The 21,060-nt window shown below is 38.4% G+C and overlaps 2 protein-coding genes across 2 annotated transcripts in view; one reads left to right on the plus strand and one right to left on the minus strand.

Moving 5' to 3' along the window:
• GTF2E1 (general transcription factor IIE subunit 1) overlaps positions 1–13,463 on the minus strand; it is a 28,511-nt gene extending 15,048 nt beyond the window's left edge. Inside the window, exons 1-2 of the mRNA XM_044666750.1 lie at positions 13,414–13,463; positions 8,733–9,212 (exon numbers count right to left, since the gene is read on the minus strand). Coding sequence (XP_044522685.1) covers positions 8,733–9,207 — 475 coding nt within the window. The 5' untranslated portion in view covers positions 9,208–9,212; positions 13,414–13,463. The remainder of the gene's footprint in view (positions 1–8,732; positions 9,213–13,413) is intronic.
• A 181-nt stretch (positions 13,464–13,644) lies between these two features.
• The window catches only part of RABL3 (RAB, member of RAS oncogene family like 3), a 72,284-nt gene continuing 64,868 nt past the window's right edge, over positions 13,645–21,060 (plus strand). The window contains exon 1 of the mRNA XM_044670070.1: positions 13,645–13,909. Within this exon, the coding sequence (XP_044526005.1) occupies positions 13,864–13,909 (46 nt within the window). The 5' untranslated portion in view covers positions 13,645–13,863. The remainder of the gene's footprint in view (positions 13,910–21,060) is intronic.

Here is a 21,060-nt window from a genome sequence, read left to right on the forward strand (position 1 = left end):
AGTTTCAGTCCTCTCTTTTCCCCAATTCTTAATCCTGACTCAAACTACTAAAATAATGACTTTATAATTACAAATCTAAGAAACTTTTAATAGCATTCCATTGTTAACCATTTCATAAATTTGAGTTAAAATCTGGATCTCTAAATCATTTATCTGCTTTCTTAGTTCCTGATCTAAAAAATGAAGTGGTTTAACCAGATTAGAGGTAAAGGTCTATTCCAACATTAAACCCTTCTTTAAACTGTCTTGAATTGTGTCACTACCCCATTCCCCTTACTCTTCCTCTCCCTATAAACGTAGATGAGATTCACAGTTCGTTGATCATCTTTCCCTATAATTCCCTCTTTCGAAATCTTGGAGAATTCCAGAGATGGAAGAAGCCTCAAATATTCACAACCTGATGAGGGCCTGAATCCTCTATTCAACACTCTAAATAAATGATAATCCATTAAAAATTACTCCAAGAGGGGAACTAGGTAGCACAATGGATAAAGCACCAAGCCTGGAGTCAGGAGGTCATGGGGTCAAATCTGCACTCAGATACTTCCTAACAGTGTGACCCTAGAGAAGTTACTTAATCCTGACTGCCTAGCCCTTACTGCTCTACTGTCTAGAACAGATATTAAGATATATAAGGTAAGGGTTTTTAAAAAATGACTCCAAGACTTAGTAAATGAAAAGATGGTGATGCCATCAAAAGAAATAGGGAAGTTGGTTAAATTTTGGGATGTTGGGAACAAAGTTCAATTTTGAATATGTTTACAGTCTGAAGTTCTGATATGAGAGTAGAGCTTGGTAAAGGGCTGGAGTCATCTGCACAGAGGTAAATGCTGAAGCCACAGAAAAGGATGAGATAAACTAAAGAGGAGAGTACATAGAAAAGTGAGCACAATGTTTTGGAGGAAAAAACCAGCAAAGAAGGCTAATCAGTTGTCATGCAAACTAGGAAAGAGCTCTGAAATGGAAACAGGAAGAAGAGATTATCCAAAAGGAACAGACCCTCAGAGAAATGCTGAAGAAAGAATAAAAACACAGAAAAGGCAATTGAATTTAGTAATTAGGTCACCAGTAACCTCTAAGAGAAGAGTTTAATTTTAACCTAATGCACAGAAATAGCTTAAAAAAATTCTATAGCTATATAAGTCTGGAAAAAAAAATGTGTATGTACATTTACTATGTCTAACATTAAAATATTAGGTGTAGTACCACAAAAAAAATTTTTGGCCTTAGGACATGATTAAAAAAAAAATCAATGTTAAAAATGCACAAGGCTTAAAATTACATCCTTGAACTATGACTTGAGTGTTAGTGCTTTGCTACTTTACTCTCTTCATATATCTATAGTTTTAATTGATTTCAATGTATCATAGGAACAAACTGGGCTGCTTTTTTTGTTACAATACCAGTCTACCCCTTTTGTTGTCATATAGGTTTCTGTGGGAACCTTCTACAATCCTTTCTATTTATTTATTTATTCATTCATTCATTCATTCATTCATTCATTCATTCATTCATTTATTTATTTATTTATGTATTTATTTATTTATTTTGTTTTTGAAACCCTTACCTTCTGTCTTGGAGTCAATACTGTATATTGGCTCCAAGGCAGAAGAGTGGTAAGGGTAGGCAATGGGGGTCAAGTGACTTGCCCAGGGCCACACAGTCTACAATCCCTTTTGCAAACAACTTGTTGAGTGATATAGCCTATTTAAACGCAAACATGCATTTTTTGCCCTTTGAAGGACCTGCAATTTGGATTCCTTAAGGGATTTTGGTTCCTTATGATTCACAGATATATGGTATCATCTGAAGATTACTGATATGAGACACATCCTCTATTAGTGATGGAGAAAAAGAAAATTTTATTATAAGAAATCTTGATTTGTTTCCCTTTCAAAATGTTTGTTGTCTTCTAGCCTCATTCTTAAATACTCTTGGGGTGAAAGTAGCTGGTCATGAAAGTGAATCAAGTTTTCTATAAGCCTGATTTTCCTTTCAATATCTCTCACTGTTTTATGAGGCAGTATTGATTATAATCCCTCCCCATCCTCCACAAAGGTCCTACACTAATGCTTCGTCATAAAGTAGAGATGACTTGAGCACTATGCCATCAGAACACAAAGTGTCAAGTTTAATCACTCTGGAAAAGATTGCCAGGCTTGGCAATAGACTATATCTACTTCCTGAAGATCAATCTAGCTAAGTATGGGGACACTTATCATCTGGAGCCCAGATAACAACTTTGTCAATGGCAATCCCTGAGATAACCACCCCAACAAAATTCAAAACCATCCCCAGGTCCATATGGCTTCCTTTTCCTTTCCAGATTATAAGTAAAGAGTATGGCAACTATGGCTGAAGATAAGTGGCACTGTTGGTACTCTTATGTAAATTATTTTTTTCAATGATTAACAAGAAGGCATAATATTAGCGTAACAGTGGAATTAAAGGATGGCTTTTCACATTCTCCTCAGAGACATATAAAGGAGTTAGTAAGGCTCATTTTTATCACGTGATCAATAGTAACAATAATCATTAATTGGGCACCTGATTATCTCATGTGCTTATAATGAGGACAAGATAATTAAGATGTGTGGCTTATAAGCCTTTTTTGCAGAGTACAAGATGCTAATTCTATGAAAAACTTGGTAAGACCCTCTAAATCAGACAAATACACCCTTCAATAATGGTGATTCTGTTGTGAAGGTGGACCCTAGGAAAGATGGCTAAAAATATGTTTGAAGATATGGCTCAGGATCAAAAAATTAAAGAGTTGAAATTACATATCACCTAAAAGCCTCATAGTCCTGGACTGTCTATCATGCATACTTTCAAGAAAACATTCTCATGGAATGATACCCATATATCATGTCTATTTTTGTTAGAAGAGAAAAATCAACAAAAACTAGAAGAATAAAAAGATATAATTTTTATTTAATCCATTGAGTACCAATCTTTTAGAAAAATTGTTAAAAAGTGAACTATGAGAAACTTCTACCCAAGATGCCTACCCAATATAGAGGTACCTTTCAGCTCCAGTATACCTACTCCAGCAAAAATCTAAAATTGGCACAGGACAAAAAAATAACAAGAAATCCAATAAGAAACTACAAAAGTGATTTCTTTCACCTCAGAACCACATAGAAAGTGAGCCAGAAGCCAGTAATAAAGGGGGATGCCACTAAAGTCTGTGCCTGCTAGCTCACTGGTATAATCAGAAATGGGCCATAGAGGCAATAGGACAGTAAGGCTTTCTTGAGAAATACCCCCAGAAGGCACTTTAAAAGTGGGGGGATGGGAGTGGAGGAGGGTAGGCATGGTAAAGCAATAATGTCATATGGCAATACCCAGACTAGGAAAGCTCCAATGCCCAAGGATACTGATTTTTTATGCTGAGATGCCATAAAAGGCACTAAAGATTGTTTTTAACCTCAAAGATCTAGGGGGATTCTGGAAAGCAGTGATCTGCAAAGGAAAATAGGTAACCACAAATGAGATCAAGCAGGACCAACTACCCCACACAAAAGCATAGCAAAGAGCAATACCTGATTCTAGCATCAAACTTCAATTCAGAACTAAAGCTGGAGAGAAGTAAACCCAAAAACAAGTAACCAAAAATTAGTGTGTATCTAGAAACTATTCAAAGAAGGGGAGCTAATTTATAACAATTCCAAGCAGAGACTGAAATGAAAAAATGGATTTTCTACAAGAACTTCATAAACAGAAAAATGAAACGAGGGATAAAAGGAAAAAATGAAATTGACAAGAGCCTATGCTACAAACTTCAATATATAGTGGCCCATATCAAAATATATATAGAATAAATATTCTTTGAATACAAACAGAAAGTAATAAGTATAGTCCAGTTTCTGGGTTAAGATGGCGGCAGAGTAAAAAGCAGCTGCTTAACCTCTCCTAAACCACAAATACAGGACTCCTCCTCAAGAGGACATAAAAACAAATCCAGACGAATGAAGGGACCCCACAACAGAGAGCAGCACTGAAGGTACGTGGGATCGGGGCATTTCATTGCTATAAAGGGATGAAACAGCTCTCACTAAAATGCGAACTAAGCAACCCCCTACCCCCACCCCCCACAAAGCCAGCGCAAAAGAGTTAGAGCAAGTTTGGGGCATTCATTAAGTTCTTGGCAGCCCAACAGGGCCTGCTCCTGTGAGCAGCAAGACTTAAGACCCCAAGAGGCTAAAGAACCAGACTTTGAACACAGACCTTGAGGGATGTGGACCCTAAGCCCAGGAGCAGACCTTGGGTGGGGACCCAGTGCAGAGGGGTGCATGACTGTGGAAGTAGCGCCCTAAGACTATTAAAGGAGCTTCAGACAGAGGAACAAGCAAGGGAACCATCAAGAGGCTTGACCCTGAGGACAACTAGACCTGAGACCTCGAGCCTAAAGAGCGCAGACAGACCCTGGGAGTGAGGATAAAGCTGAGAGGGCGCTAGGCTAACACTGGCAAGCCAGTCACAAGAACCTCAGAAGAGAAAGATCAAGAAGAAACCGTTAACATTTGACAACTTTTACACCCCAAAAAAAAAAAACCAGACAACAGAGCAAACAGCAGAAAACAAACAAGTAATCATATCCAAACCTTCCCCCCCCCAAATGAAAATTGGTCACAAGCTCCTGAATAGTTCAAATCTGAGATCATGAGAAATATGGAAGAGATTTGGTGAGAGAAGTGGGAAATAGCTCAAAAGAAAATTAACAGATTAAAAGATAGAAACTCCCAATTGGAGACCAAAATCAAACAGCTGGAAAACAGGATAGACCAAATCAAAAAGGAAAATCAAAAGATTATAGCAGAAAACCAGTCTCTCTAAAGACCAGATTTGGGCAAGTAGAAGCCAATGATCTCTCAAGACAGCAAGAACAAAGAAAGCAAAGTCGAAAGACTGATAAAATAGAAGGAAACATGAAATATCTCACTGAGAAACTGACAGATCAAGAACAAGGTCTAGAAGATACAATTTGAGAATCATTGGTCTTCCTGAAAAAGCAGAAATTAATAGAAAGTTGGACTCCATACTAAAAGAAAGTATTCAGCAAAACTGCCCTCAAGTTCTACAAGAGGGCAATATAGACACTGAAAGGATCTATAGATCACCCTCTACATGAAACCTTCAAAAGACAACCCCCCAGGAATATAATAGCCAAATTCAAGAGCTTCCAAGTAAAAGAAAAAATTTTACAAGAAGCCAGAAAGAGACAATTCAGATATCATGGAGCACCAATCAGGATCACACAGGATGCCTCCACACTAAGCGCAAGGCTTGGAATATGGATATTCAGAAAGACAAGAGAACTAGGTCTACAACCAAGGATCTCCTACCCATCAAAACTGACTATATACTTCCAGGGGAAAGTATGGGCATTCAACAAGATAGATTTCCAAGTATTTGCACAGAAAAGTCCAGGACTAAATGGAAAGTTTGATATCCAAACACAAAAACCAAGAGAAACATGAAAAGGTAAATAAGACACAGAGGGGGAAAAAAAAAAAGAAAACTCTTATGTTTAAATTTGCCTCTTTAAGGGCTTTAATAAGATCAAATTATTTGTATTCCTATATGGAGAAATGTTAGGTGTAATCTTCAAAAACTGTATTCACTATTATAGTAATTAGAAGAATTATTCAAAGGGAGAGGTTGGAGCACTAAATGGTCTAAGATGGGGGGGAGGGGAGAGGGAGGGTGAATAGGATATTCTATACCACACAAAGAGGGCATGGGAAGGGGAGGGGATGAATACTATTATAAGAAGGAGAGGAAGAGAGCATTAAGAGGTAATATTTAAACCTTACTCTCAGTGTAATTAACCCTGAAAGGGAAGAGTAGGTATATCCATTGGGATATAGAATTATATCTAACCCTACTAAGAAAGTCAGAAGGGATTAACCAAGGGGAGCAGAGGAGTGGGGAGGTCAAAAAAGGGAAGGGGGATGAAGGTGGGAATTCATTAGGCCTTAAAAAAATAAAAAGAGGAGAATAATAAGGGAGGGGGTAGAAAGGGAAGTAAATCAAGGGAGGGGACAAAGGGGACTGGTCTAAAACAAACCACTGGTTTAAAAAGGAAATAGTGAAAGAAGAAGGGGTAGAACTAGGAGAGGATACCAAAATGTTGGGGAATACCCAAATGATAATTATAACTCTGAATGTGAATGGGATGAACTCACCCATAAAATGGAAGCAAATAGCAGAGTGGATTAGAAACTGAAACACTTATGAGGTGGGTGGACATACACAGGTTTAAGGTAAAGGGGCTTGAGCAAAATCTTTTGGGCTTCAAATGAGAAAAAGGCGGCAGGAGTGGCAATCATGATTTCTGACAAAGCCAAAATAAAAACAGATATGATTTAAAAAGACAGGGAAGGTAATTACATCCTGATACAAGGCAGTATAGACAATGAGGAAATAATAGTGCTCAATATGTATGCACCAAATGGCAGAGCATCCAAATTCCTAAAGGAGAAACTGGCAGAGCTCAAGAAGGAAATAGATAGTAAAACCATACTAGTGGGAGATCTAAATATCCCTCTTTCAGATCTAGATAAATCAAACCAAAAAATAAATAAGAGAGAGATGAGAGGTGAATGAAATCCCAGAAAAATTAAATTTACTAGATATGTGGAGAAAAATAAATAGGGACAAAAAGGAATACACCTTTTTAGCTGCACGTGGTACATTCACAAAGAGTGACCATATAATAAGGCATAGAAACATTACAAACAAATGCAAAAGAGCAGAAATAATAAATGTAACCTCAGATCATAATGCAATAAAATTAATAATTAGTAAGGGAACATGGAAAGGCAAATCAAAAACTAATTGGAAATTAAATAATATGATTCTCCATTTGCCTAGCCCTTACCATTCATCTGCCTTAGAACAGATACTTAAAGAAGGGTTTTAAAAATAAATAAATCATCCATTAAAAGAAAAGTTTAGATCCCAAATATCCTCGACTTATCTGTTAATGTGGGCGCTGCTCACATCTCAATGATTTAATAAGCACATATTTCAAATAATGACTGTCTTCAAGCAAGGAAGCAAAATTAATTTGAAGGGGGAAACCCTCCCATCAACATTTTAAAATTGCTTAATTTATAAAAATGAAACCCACATCCATATTCTTAAACATAGTCATGTTTGAACAAGGGAAAATGATTAAAAATTACTAATAAGTTTTTAAATCACACCTGATTATAATTTAAATCAAATCCACCAGTCCTTTCTATTTCCTTTTATTTGTTCAAACTTAACTTTCTCAAGGATTCAGTAAGAGGCAGCACAGTAGATGGGGAGAGGTGAGAGCAGCCTTGGAGTTAGAAAGACTTTGGTTCAAGTCCTGCCCCTGATGTACTACTAGCTATGTGGTAATGGGTAAGTCACTTAATTTCTCAGGCAATTTTCCAAGTTTGTAAATCCCAGACAAATGAAAGGAATTTCTGCACCAGGAATGTTCTACATTGATGAAAGAATAAATATAAATGAAGTAAGGCCCAAAGAGACTATAGTAAAAGCTTGCAGAAATGCTATTATTAAATGATGTTTCTGAAATTCAAGTAGTTTTAAGGATTTTTTTTAATTTTCTGGTTTCCCAACATATATGTCTTTTTGGCTAATACTACTCTAGTCAACAGATACTTAGAAATTTATGAGTAATATCTTTATTAAGAAAACAAGACCAAAAGCTTCATCTGTCATACTTATTAATAATACAAAAATTATGAAGAAGCCATTCTTACCTGAATTTTCGTTATTTCCCCATCCTCTTTATGAAAAAGATAACTATGATTCCCTAGTTATTTTAGGATAAGTAAGAAATACTTTCCTATCTCACTGGGTATCTCCTTCTCTTGTGATCAGATGGACAGCATGGAGTTCCCTTCTGAGAATGATCTGTACCTACTGAGACATTCATGTTGTCTTTTCCCTTCTAACACCATTAAGCAAAAGTTTGTTTCCAGAGGTTCTAGTAAAGTAGTCAGATTTAAAAGCCTTCCCTTTCCACCCCATCCCCTTAAATATCTTGATTTAAGAGATTTAGTCAACCCTTAAAACGAGGCTTCAATTGCCAGTGTTAGTGCAAGAGTCGGTATAGACTCACCCAGATAAACTACAGCAGGATGGATGGTATCCTAAAAAAGAACAGAATATAAATGGATCTAGAAAAAGGAAGGTCAGGTTAGGTAGGTGACTCAGTGGACAGAGATAGGAAGTACTAGGTTCAAATCTAACCTCCAACACTTCCTAGCTATGTGACCCTGGGCAAGTTACTTAACTTGAATTGCCCTTACCACTGTTCTGCTTTGGAAATGATACTTGTATTCATTCTAAGACAGAAAGTAAGGTTAAAAAAAAAAGGAAAAAGAAAGGTCCAGCTTCTATAACTTTCAGTCACTAAAAAAAGGCCAGACCAACAAATGAGTGAAGAATTTTTGAGCTAACTATACCAACATCCACAATTAAACACTGACATATTTTCAAGCATATGTATAAAAGGCTCAAGCTGGGGTATGGTAAAAGACAACAATTTAAATGCACATGTATGTTTACTGGGGTGGGGGAAGCAAGAGCAGGAAGAACAAGGGAATTAAAAGACTCATAGCTCTGTGTTCCAGAAATTACAGTACATTTTTGTAAAAAATGGTATTTTTCCCATTGCAAAATATGAATACTTGAAAAGAAAATTTATGAAGTAGGAATACTCTTACCTGTCCTGAGGTCAAAGAGCTGATTGGCTTCTAAGTCTGTAAAAGTACTAAAGCAAGTGGGGCATTTGAAAGAAGCCCGATTAGTGGAATCTCTTTCATCAGTTTCAATCCTCCTCCTCATATGGTCTAGCTTATATTTTACCACATTAACCAAAAGACGATAATTTATAAAGTAGTAATTATGACGAGTAGTTTTGCCATCTGCTGCAGTCTCTACTCGCATTCTGCATTTGATGAACTTGTCCCCCTTCAAGTTGTTCAAAACTGATCGGAGTTGTTTCCGGTCAAACTTCAGCAGCTCCAACATGTCCTCCTCCTTCACACAGGGATTTCGGATCAGGATATCCAAGGCCAGAGCATGTTCGATGCCATAAAAGCCCCGTACCACATATTTAGCAAGTCTTTTCAATGATGCTGGAACCTCTGTGAGGACATCTGGGTCAGTCATTTTATGAAGAAAACCAGCACTTTTCATATATCCTGAATTAAGAAAAAAATTAATAGGCATAAGGAGAATTTAATTGGTTTAATTTAAGGATAATTAATTCTTGATCTACTGATATACATATATAAAATGACTCTGGTAATTAAACATGTATCCAAAGGCATTAAATAAGAATAACTAAGAATAAATATGAAACCTGGTGACTTCAATGCAAATCTGGGTGTAGGAGAAAACAGAGAAGCATACTGGAAAATATCTTCCAGGAGAAAGAAATAAGAGACACCAAAGATTTTTAAATTACACAGAAGATATTGGGAAGGAGGTTTTATTTCCCTCCAAAATTAAATTGGAGTGTATTTTTAAGATAAAAAATGAATTGTTGGATCATTTATAAATCTGCTGTCTGGCAGCATAAGGAATACAGCACTAGACTTTTGGACCTGAGTTCAAATACCATTTCAGATAACTTACAAGCTCTGTGACCATAGCTAAGTCACTTGTTCTCCCTAAACCTCAAGTTCTACAAGTAATCTGTAAAATGGGGAAAACTGTAATTACTTCACAGGGTTGTTTGAGGATCAAAGATAACATATGTAAGGCACTTTGCAAACTGTAAGGCACTACATAGAAGATAATTATTATTGTTACTAAAACCATAAAGCACTATATAGAAGCTGTTATTGTTAAGACAGTCAACTAACTTGTTAGACCCTACAGATCAAAAGCAATACCAAACTATAAGAATAAAAATAAGATATAGCATTCAATTAACACAACTCCAACCTGACCTATTTAAATAAGCAGTTAACATTGAAAAGTGAGACATGGATAAAAGAAACATCAACCCAGATTTTTATTACCATTTTCTATGGAAATCAAACAGATGTAAAACTGCTATGGCTAGAGAAATCAAAAAAGCCTAGAAACTGCCTCATTTATCAAATATTTTATTTCCTTGATAAATGGAAAGAAATACCAATCAATGGAGTAAAAATCACATGATTTATTACTTGTATATATGGGTATATGATTTGGGATTTAGGTTTTAAAATACTCTATAACAAAAATGAATATTATGGAAATAGGTACTGAGTGATAATACATGTATTACCCAGTGGAATTGTTTGTCAGCTCTGGGAAGGGAGATGGTAGAAGGGAGGGAGAGAATATGAATCTTGTAATCATGGAAAAATATTTTGCAAATAAATTAAATAATAAAAAAATACCAACCAATAGTAATGCTACTTTAGGATATCTTACATAGTGGACTGGGAAACATATATATTTCTCTTTAAAATAGTGAGAAATAGTTGATGGGAAATATAAGTTTATATATAGAAAGCTTGGTAAGAGACTAAGCAAAATTACCCACAGAATATATAAGGATGAAATTAGACCCCCCCCAACACACACCATGGAAGACACTTAAAAATCTTTATTAACAGATGCTTTTCACCATAAATGGGAGCGGGTCCTATATATTTGGCCTTTTAAACATCACACTTCCTCAAGTGCTACATGAAGACACAGAAATAGCATTGAAGAAAATAGATGAGAAGACCAAGAATACCCAAAAGAATTTATGGCTAGAGAAAACACAATTTTGAAGTTACTGAGGAATAGACTCTTGAAGTATGCAAAGAGGGGAGAATACCAATGATTTGGGGAAAAAATCTTGGAATTTATTATCTAAAAAAACAATCAGGGGGGCAGCTGGGTAGCTCAGTGGAGTGAGAGTCAGGCCTAGAGACAGGAGGTCCTAGGTTCAAACCCGGCCTCAGCCACTTCCCAGCTGTGTGACCCTGGGCAAGTCACTTGACCCCCATTGCCCACCCTTAACAATCTTCCATCTATAAGACAATACACCGAAGTACAAGGGTTTAAAAATAAAAAAAAATAAGGAAAATATCAACAGATATCAACCCAGACCTACTTTTCTACATCTACAAAAATTCTGAGAGCATAATCTACACATGCAGCAAGGAATATAGTTTTTCTTTCTACATTGAGAACATATCATGTCTTCTGTTCATAAAACTTGAACAGGTTTATGCTTTTAACATAATCAAAGTGAATGCTCAATCCCCCCATAATGCAGAAAGGTAGGGGAGCAAAATAGAACAAGTTAATAAGAGATAATTAAGACCTAAATGAGGGGGCATAAATAATAAGTATAAAATATAACAATCAAGTAAGACATTGTGGAAGATCTTGAGCTGAGCCTTGAATGACATTAGGGAATAAATCTGTAGGGGATTAGAAAATCCTCTCCTAACCCATCTGGAGAAATCCTAAGGGAAGAAGTAGTCAACTTCTTTTGGGGAAACCCAATCCACTGGTGTAAGAAGGATTTGAGAGAGTGAGTCCAAAGGAAAGGAGCCACATGGCATTATCTCAACTGCAACATCACTTTATAATACATTAAGAAGTTATAGACTCCTCACTATCTTCCATGTACATTATTTACTGCTTTGGCTCTTAAATTCCCTTCATCTTGAATCTATCTTCATCTCTAAATCTAGGCCAACTTTTCAAGGCCCAGCTCGAGTGAAAGACTCTTCTGTAAATTTTTATAGGACACTACTAGCATCACATATACATATGAATAAAATAGATTTTTTAAAAAGTTAGCTGATTCTCAAGCACGTTATTGCATGCCAATGGGTGATTAAAAGTTTGCTTTATTTCCATTAGTCTCTGTGACAATCCAGGAGGAAACTGTGCATTCCTATGAAGAAGTAGTTAGTAGATCATTAGCCTGACTAGAGTCCATCCAGCTGTGTGTTCCTGGGCAAGTCATTTAACTTCTTTGTATCTCAGTTTTTTCATCTTTAAAGGACTTGATATCCTCTAAGGCAGGGGTCGAAAACGTATGGCTCTTTCTGCAGGAGCCATAAAGTCAATTTTTTTTAGGCGCTGTTACAGGAGTGCACTGTGAGCACTGTACGGCTCTCACGAAATTACATTTTAAAAAATGTGGCGTTTATGGCTCTCACAGCCAAAAAGGTTGCCAACCCCTGCTCTAAGGCCGGCACATAGTAAGCACTTTAAAAACTGCTTTATTTTAAGTATTTGTAATCTAAATTTGTCATCATGTAAATCCCTTCTTTCTCACTAAGGAACTTTCCAGAAAGCAGTATTTTAACTTTGTAACCAAGACCTAATATTGTAGGTGGCAAAACAGAGCTGAACACTAGGTTCTTATATCTTACTGGTTCTATGCTATCAGGGATCACCTTGCTATTCCTCCCACAGGACCCTCAATCTCCCTATTCAGTGTTTTCAGTGGGTGTCCCTTGGCCTTGAACGTCTCCCCTCCTTATCTCAACTCCTGATTAGTGCAAGAAGCCTCACCAAGGCCTCCTTAATATTAGTGCTTTCCCTGAGATCACCTCCAATTTATCCAGTCTGCATCTTGCCTTGTACATAGCTGTTTGCAGGTTGTCCCCATTAGGTGGTGGGCTCTTTGAGGGTAAGTACAGTCCTTTATCATTTTTTGTATCGCCCCCCAGGGCACATTACAAAGGCTTAATAAATAAAATATCGATGTCTGGTTCCTTCTAACTATCAGTGAATAAGTATTTATTTATTAAGCCCTACAATGGGCCAGGTACTGTGCTAAGCTCTGGGGATGCAAAGAAAGGCCAAAGGCTCTTGAGATAACCAAAGGCTCTTGAGATAACAGTCTAATTTCACGCTTTTCTGTGTGGAAACTACTAAAATATTACCTGGTTCAACTTTTTCTAATTACTGATGCCTAAACCAAGACTCCAGCCCTGGGTGAGCTCTTTTAGCCTCCTCTCTTTCCACACTGTAATAGGGTCTCCTCCAGCAAGTGCCCCAGCGGCCCAGCTAGAACTGAAAGCCCCCAAGAACTCCAGGTTTGAATCCGAATTCAAAGAGACCCCTGGGCAAGGCAACCTTCTCCTCTGCGAGTCTGTTTTCTCATTTGTAACCTGAGAGAGCTGGACCACGTCTATTCCCTAGTAGGCCCTACACACATGCTTGTTGACTCGCTAAGACGCGCCCTAAAGCTCCCTCCCAGCTTGGGCCCTTAAGCCCCGGGACACGCTGCGAGTGAACCCAGGGAAAGGATGGAGGTCCGGGGGAACAAGGGGCCCAGAGAAGAAATCTGGCGGCGTGGTAGGGCCCAAGCCGTATGAGGCACCAGGGGTGAGGGAAGGAAAGGAAAGCTTGGTGTGGCAGAGAAACAGGGACTCGAAGAGCCCCACTCACCAGAAACAGGCGGCAGAAGCCGGGAGCCCCACGCTCAGCAGGCAAACCAGGGGCCGTCCACAACAAAATACATCACCAGCGCGACGCCAGCGACGCCGAGGGCCTACCGCGCAGCCCTTCTTCCGCTTCTGGACCCGCCCCTCCGGATCTAGTCCCGCCCATCCAGGTTCTAGTCCCGCCCATCCAGGTTCTAGTCCCGCCCCTCCGGCTTCAGCCTCGCCCGCTCTTTGCCTCCGACTGGCAGGCCCTTTCCCTAGGAAAGCCGGCTGGAAAGGATATTTCTATCCAATCGATGCCGCAGTAAAAGGAATCCTATTGTTGTTAGCCTATGAAATAGTGGGGAGGGCGAGAACGGGGCGGTACTTAGTTCAAACAAGCGCTGTCATTAGCGGGTTCACTATCAACCGGTTCTAGACCAGGAAGGGTTTGTTGGTAACCAGTGGCGGCAAGATGGCGTCTCTGGATCGAGTGAAGGTTCTGGTTTTGGGGGATTCAGGTAAGTGACACTGGTCTTGTTCTCAGCTTTCGACCATACCGTGGTTCCCGAAGCTCGCTTCTTTACTTATGGCTCTACTTTCCGCCTTTAATAGTTTCGGCTGGAGTCAGAGGCTCTCTGTAGGATCAGAAAACTACATTTCCCAGCGGGCCTAGCTAGGGAGGCTTCTTTGTGTGGGCGGGGCTCCCTCCCTTAATCCCCCACGCTTTTTGCCCACCTCTAAGTGTGCTTTCTCTCTCTGGGCTGTTTTGTTTTTTTTGTTCAAAAATTAGGGTAGTGCTTATGCAGAAGTTAGTGGGGAGGTGGGGGAGGTGGGTGGGAAGGAGTCTGCATCACTGGAGATAGTATCCACACCAGTAACAGCAATAAACTATCAAAATACTAAAGTTTGAACTCAAATAATCTGTCAGTATTTATAAGTTCCTACTTTGTGCTAAGCACTGTGCTCAGCTCTGCAGATACTAAAAGCCAAAAGTCAATCCCTATTCCCAGGGAGCTCACGATCTAATAGGAAAAACGAAATGCAAACGTATATGCAAAGGAAGCTTTGTATAAGATAAATAGGAAAAAGAGGGGAGGAAATAGGGATAAATAAATTAATAGGGGGGAGGCACTGGAATTTTAGAGTGGCTGGGGAAGGCTTCCTGTAGGTAACAGGATTTCAGTAAGGGCCTAAAAGAAGCCAAGGAGCTTGGTAGTTGTAGATTCTGCAATAAAATTTTATTTAAAAGTAGAAAAACCGTACTTAGCTTGTTGACTGGGGCCAGGGTGACTGGATTTGGCCTGTAGACTGTGGTTTGCTGTCCCAAATGTTGGGAAAGGTATCTTTGACTTTCAAATTAAATTAAACTGCAAGTGTATTAATAAGTCCCCAAACACCTCTAAAATCCTCACTTTTCTTTCCTTCCCTTTACCTCCCCTCTTGTCCTATTGGCCCAGAGGGCTAACCAGAAAGATGACCTAATTAGTTGTTCAAGATCATTAGAACTTCAATGCCTCTCATAATTCCACTTGTTATAGTTCTTTACCCTGTTCATAAGGATGTAGTTGCTACTTTGGATTTTTCTAACTACAAGAGTAAATGTAAGTGCATTAATAGTTTGCTATAATGAATGAGTGAATAAGCATTCAGTAAGCACTTATTATGAGAAAAGCATTATGCTGCAGAAAGTTAGGTGGTTCAGTGGATTGAGATCCAGACCTAGAGCTGGAGGGTCCTAGGTTCAAATGTGTTCTCAGATACTTCCTAGCTTTATGACCTGGGTAAGTAACTTAACCCCCATTGCCTTGGCCTTATCTCTCTTCTTGAAACTGATACACCATTGATTCTAAGATAGAAAGTAAGAGGGTTTTTTTTTAAGTACTATGCTAAGCACTGTGGATGCAAATAGGAAAGATAGTCCTTACTTTCAAGGAGCTCACCTTCTAATAGAAAAATATAACATATATATACATGTATGTATAGTTTCAGGTATGTGTGCAGTTTCAGATGCAAGTTACATGGAAAAGTCCGTTGGTCTTTAGAGTAAAGCAACAAAGCAGAGAGTAATGAATCTTTTAAAATGCTATTTTCCTTGAAAAAACTATATATGTATCTGATGGTAAACCATTTGACTGTTTCAAGGACTTTGATGATTAGAACTTTGTTTTCTTTGTAGTACCTTAGTCCTATGGATAGCTTTGCTGTAGTCTAAGCAGAAATACAGAAGATGAACCTCACCGCCCCACTCTTGCTGGCTTATACAGAGAATTTCTGCCTTGGGATCATTGGAAACTAGAAATTTGAGACATTCTTAATGTACATCAGAGAGGATGTGTGTGTATGTATGTATGTATATATGTATGTATGTATAAAAAGGAAAGCAGGGGTACTAAACACAGGTTCTGGTACCTTCTTTCCTCCTTTCCCCAAGCTGGTCTGATACTATAGGCATTTTCACAGCTCTAATGGTAGAATGCCATCTCTGGTGTTGTAGTCTTCCTGGGACGTCTTGAGGATAATAGCTAATTCCCTGGGAACCATCTGGGTAGCTTCCATATTTCCCTGTTTTATTCTTTTTTACTTTACTGGCCATTCTGAAGCTGGAGACCTCTGCTTTCAAAGCACCTGAATAATATCTCATTTCCAACCAGTCTAAGACAAAAAGTAGACTTCAATAAACATCATCAACAGTTATAAGTTCTATACTTGTGGTCCTTTCCTTTATTCCCTAGACATGGCAGTTGGCTTATCAAATTTTTTGCTGCATATAGAAAGTCATTAATAGGAAAATCAGATCAATTCTCCTTTTCATTTAGTTATTTTCTGCAGTTCCCCAATGCTACTTGATGTATTTGGGGAAATGAATAAGTCATTAAAACAAGTAGAAAGTCAGAAAGTTGTTTTTTAACAGCTAGGGTAATTTGGCACCATGCTCAAGTGGAATAAAAAGTTGTAAAACTCCTCAGGAATATGAGATTCAAGTCTTCTTTCTGGCCATAGTATAGAAATCCAGAGCAAGATGCTACTTAGGTTTCCTTTCTGTTGTAGGGTATTTAGAATAACTGGTAAAAGTGTTGGTTGAATAGATTTCAAGATTGACCTTAGTTGTTTGAATAGTCCACTCATGGCATCTAGTCAAGGAGCCAATGTCATGGCAGGTCAATGGATAAGCTCAGTGATGTGCGAGTTGCATGAGCAGACTGGAGCTATAATGTCACAGGGTAAGCAAAGCTTGAATTTGTAGGATTCTGGGTGATGCTTAGTATTTTGACAGGTAGTATGGTGACTTCCTGTTAACAGACTTTTGTGGCAACTAGTTGTCTGAAGTCATTAAAAGCTCTATGTCAGGGGTCGGCAACCTTTTTGGCCATGAGAGCCATAAACGCCACATTTTTTAAAATGCAGTTTCGTGAGAGCCGTACAGTGCTCACAGTGCATGCTCCTGTAACAGTGTGCACTCCTGTAACAGCGCTTGAAAAAAAATTGACTTTATGGCTCCTGCAGAATGAGCCATATCTGGCCCTCAAAAGAGCCAGATATGGCTCGAGAGCCATACGTTGCCAACCCCTGCTCTTTGTAGTTTCCCAGTTGCAATTCAGCCCAACTTCTTTCTTTTTATTTCTGGGCCATTTTCACTGTCTTATCTGTAGTACTAGAACAAAGTAGTCCATCAGTACATATAATTCAACAGACTGCCTGGCCAGCTGCATGTCTTTGGACAGTGTGTGTCTTTTTATCCATTTTGGTTTTCCTGTGTAGGTTTGCTATGAATTTTACTGAAGAAACTTTGTAGATTCTAAAGCTCTGACATTGTTCTATAGCAGCTTTTGGATAGCCTTACCATTGATTCAGAATCTTTTAGTTTGAACATTGTATGAGACATCTATCACATTACCTTATTATAATTTATGTTCACACTCGGCAGATAACTGAAAAAATTATCCCTGTTGTTGCCACTGTCATTTTGCCAAAAATCCTCACAACTGCATTTTATTCTGAATCAATTGGTTTAAAAAACAAAACCAATAAGCATATTTTTTTCTCTGTAATAATTTGAAAATGAGTTTGTTTTCTCTAAAGTGGTGTTGCCCTTGGCCACAACATTTCTTTGAATGTCAAGATTGTTTGCTGGCTGAAACAATTGCTAGATTCTGCCAACTTGTTTTGACTACAGTTTTTACATAGGAAAAAAATTTCTACATATGGTGATAGTTCTGCATTTCTTAAAAGTTGTATGACTTGAGGCAAGTCATTTAACCCCTCTTAGCCTCAGATTCCTCATCTGTAAAACCTAATCCACAGAGTTGTTGTCAGGATCAAAAGAGATAAAATATGTAAAGTGCTTTGCAAATCTTAAAGGGCTAAATGAATGCTAGCTATTTTTAAAATTGCCATCTCTTTAGCTCACATGGATTCAATTATCTTTTTGAAGATGACTTCCAAAACCTAGGCCTTATCCCTCACCTGACCTTTAATCCTCTGTCACCCAACTGCCTGCTAGATATTTTCTGAATACCTAATAGGTATCTCAAATTCAACATGTGTGAAAAAGAACTCATTATCTTACCCCTACTCCTCCAACCCACTTCTTTCCCTAACTTCCCTATTTCTTTGAATGGCACATTCCCATTTGTCTAGATTTGGAATTTTATAGTTATCCTTGACTCTTCAAAACATCCATCAATAAGCATTTACTAAGCATTTACTGACTATTAGGCACAGTGCTAAGGGTGAAGATAGGATACTAAGACAAAAGCGAACTTAATTCCTCCCTCAAGGGCCAGGGTCTGCAACTTTTTTGGCTATGAGAGCCATAAACACCACATTTTTTAAAATGTAATTTCGTGAGAGCTGTACAATATGTTTAACACTGAATACAATTAAATATGTGCATTTTATGTAAGAACAACACTTTTAAAGTACAATAAGTCTGAACTATTTTAATAACGTTATGTGCTAACCAATGATGAATAATAAAGTACATTAATGTGACTTCTGATGCTGCATGGTTTTGCTGATTATTATTATTATTTTTTTAAACCCTTGTACTTCGGTGTATTGTCTTATAGGTGGAAGATTGGTAAGGGTGGGCAATGGGGGTCAAGTGACTTGCCCAGGGTCACACAGCTGGGAAGTGGCTGAGGCCGGGTTTGAACCTAGGACCTCCTGTCTCTAGGCCTGACTCTCACTCCACTGAGCTACCCAGCTGCCCTGGTTTTGCTGATTATTAATCAAAATTATTTTGATTATTAATCAAAAAACAAGACTTAATGGGGCACTATAGTACTGATATAACTGCACACATACATATAAAACTTCCTTTACACTAAGAAAATTGCTGAAATAAAGAGAGAAAAATTCAGGGAAGAATACTTTTTCCTCTCCCTCTCTCAAGTCAGGCAACAGGAGAAGAAAAAGCTGCCGGCCTGCTGGTTAAGCCATTTGGCCACATAAATTAAGTAGATCAGGAGATTACAGAAAATAACATGACTTGTGTGCAGGTAAGTAGTAAGTAGTGGGGGAAGAAGGTACCTTTTCATGGAAAACTGGCCAGGACACATCACACACATTTCCTGGTACAGGTGTTTATCATTGCTGCCTACTCAGTCATTCTGTATCAAATGAAACAACTACTGGGAAGAAATGCTTCTCACTAATGAAGCATATGTAAAGATGTAATCTGACTATAGTTCCCCTTTAAGAGCAGGTAGAAAAGTTAAAAACAATAACAATCCCACAAATAGGGAGTGTAGACCCCATGAATGCACTGAGATAAAGCCATGTAAATCAGAGGCAGAGGGGTAGAGAATGTAGACAAAAGTGATCAATCACTATACAGAACCCCAAGATGTCAGTAACAGGTGTGGAAAGAGTAAAAGGAGGGCAGAAGGAGGAACACACAGCACACCTACCAAGCTGAACTAAAGACCAGGATCCGTCTCATGCGGCAATATCAATGAGGGAGCCTTCTATCTTAGAAGATAGTTGCAGTACCGAAAGGATCACGTGATGTATCACATGGCACACAATGTCATGCGTAAACTTTTAGTTACTGTGTCGCAGTTGACTTTATGGCTCCTACAGAAAGAGCCATACCTGGCCCTCAAAAGAGCCAGATATGGCTCAAGAGCCATACGTTGCTGACCCCTACTCAAAGGTACTTACATAGTAATAGGGGAGACAACACCAGTCACCCAGCTAGTAAGTGTTTTTGTTCTGATTTGAACTCAGATCTTACTGACTGTAGGTCCAGTGCTCTTTGAACCACCTATTAGCCATATATATATTTAGATATATACATGTATATGTATATGTATACTCATACACACACACACACACAAACAAAAGGAATCAGGCCATTTTGGGAAGGAGTACATTGACAGCTGAGGTTATCAGGAAAGATTTCATGTAGAAAATGGCATCTGAACTCAGTTTTGATGCAAACCAGGGATTCCAAGAAGTTGGGGGAATGGGTGCCTTTCAGGAAGTGATGATGGCTTGTGCAGAAGCACAGACATGGAGAATCATCTATGAGTCACTAATAGGCCAGGCTAGTATGGATGGATCTCAAGTTGCATAGAAGGAAATTAGATATAAGATGACTCAAGGTTAGAAAGAGGCCAACTTGTAAGGACTTTTAAATGCAAAGCAGAAGAGTTTGTTTTTTAATTGTAGAAGTGATAAATAGCTACTGGAATCTCTTGAGTTGTCAGAAGAGGTATGAATAATGTTATCAGAACTTGCTTTTGGAAAATCACTTCAGTGTCTGTGTGGAGGATGGATTAGAGTAGGGAGCCTTTATAGTCCAGATAGAAGGTAATGAAGTCCCAAATGTTGGTGGTGTTTGAGTTTGAGTTGAATGTAAGGGTTATAGACAAGAGGTGTTGTGGAGACAGCAAGACTAGAATTGGAAACTGATTGGACATGTAGGGCGAGAGTGAAGTCAAAGATGACACTGAGGTTGTGAATCTGTAAGACAGGAAGGATGGTGGTGCTTTTGCCAGCCAGAAGGAAGTTTGGACGAGGGAATGGGTTTTCAGGAAAGAGAATTAGTTCTGTTTTGGACATAGGATATCTCTTGGACATTTATTTTGAAATTTCCAATAATCATTTGGTGATCCTGAATTGGAATTTAGGATAAGGGTTAGGACTGGACAGATAGACTTAGGAATCATCAGCATAAAAATGATCATTGAACCCATGAAGCATGAAGCCACTAATTGAGAATATAGTAAGAAAATATAAGAAATTCTAGAACAGTGGGTGTGACGTGGATGATGAATTATCAAAGAAGGCTGAGAAATAAATAAATGTAGGAGCAGAACAAAGGAAAAAACAAAACAATGTTTTGAAAACTGAGATAGTATCCAGAAGAAGGTGCTCAACAGTGTCAAATGTTGCAGAGAACAAGAAGAATTAGAATTGAAAAGTGGCTGTAGATTTGACAATTAGGAAATTATAACTTTGGAAAGAACTATTTAAATTATGCAATGAGACTGGAAGCTAGATTGCAGAGAGTTAAGAGGAGAAGTGTAGGTACTATATATAAATGACTCTATACAAGAGTTTGGCAGTTTGGCAGAGAGAGAGAGAGAGAGAGATAGCAGGAATGGTGGGACCTAGTCATATTTTGAGTCAGGAGGACCCGGGTTCAAATTTAGCCTCAGAC

The sequence above is a fragment of the Gracilinanus agilis genome, chromosome 3, assembly GCF_016433145.1.
Source record: "Gracilinanus agilis isolate LMUSP501 chromosome 3, AgileGrace, whole genome shotgun sequence".
Classification (NCBI taxonomy): domain Eukaryota; kingdom Metazoa; phylum Chordata; class Mammalia; order Didelphimorphia; family Didelphidae; genus Gracilinanus; species Gracilinanus agilis.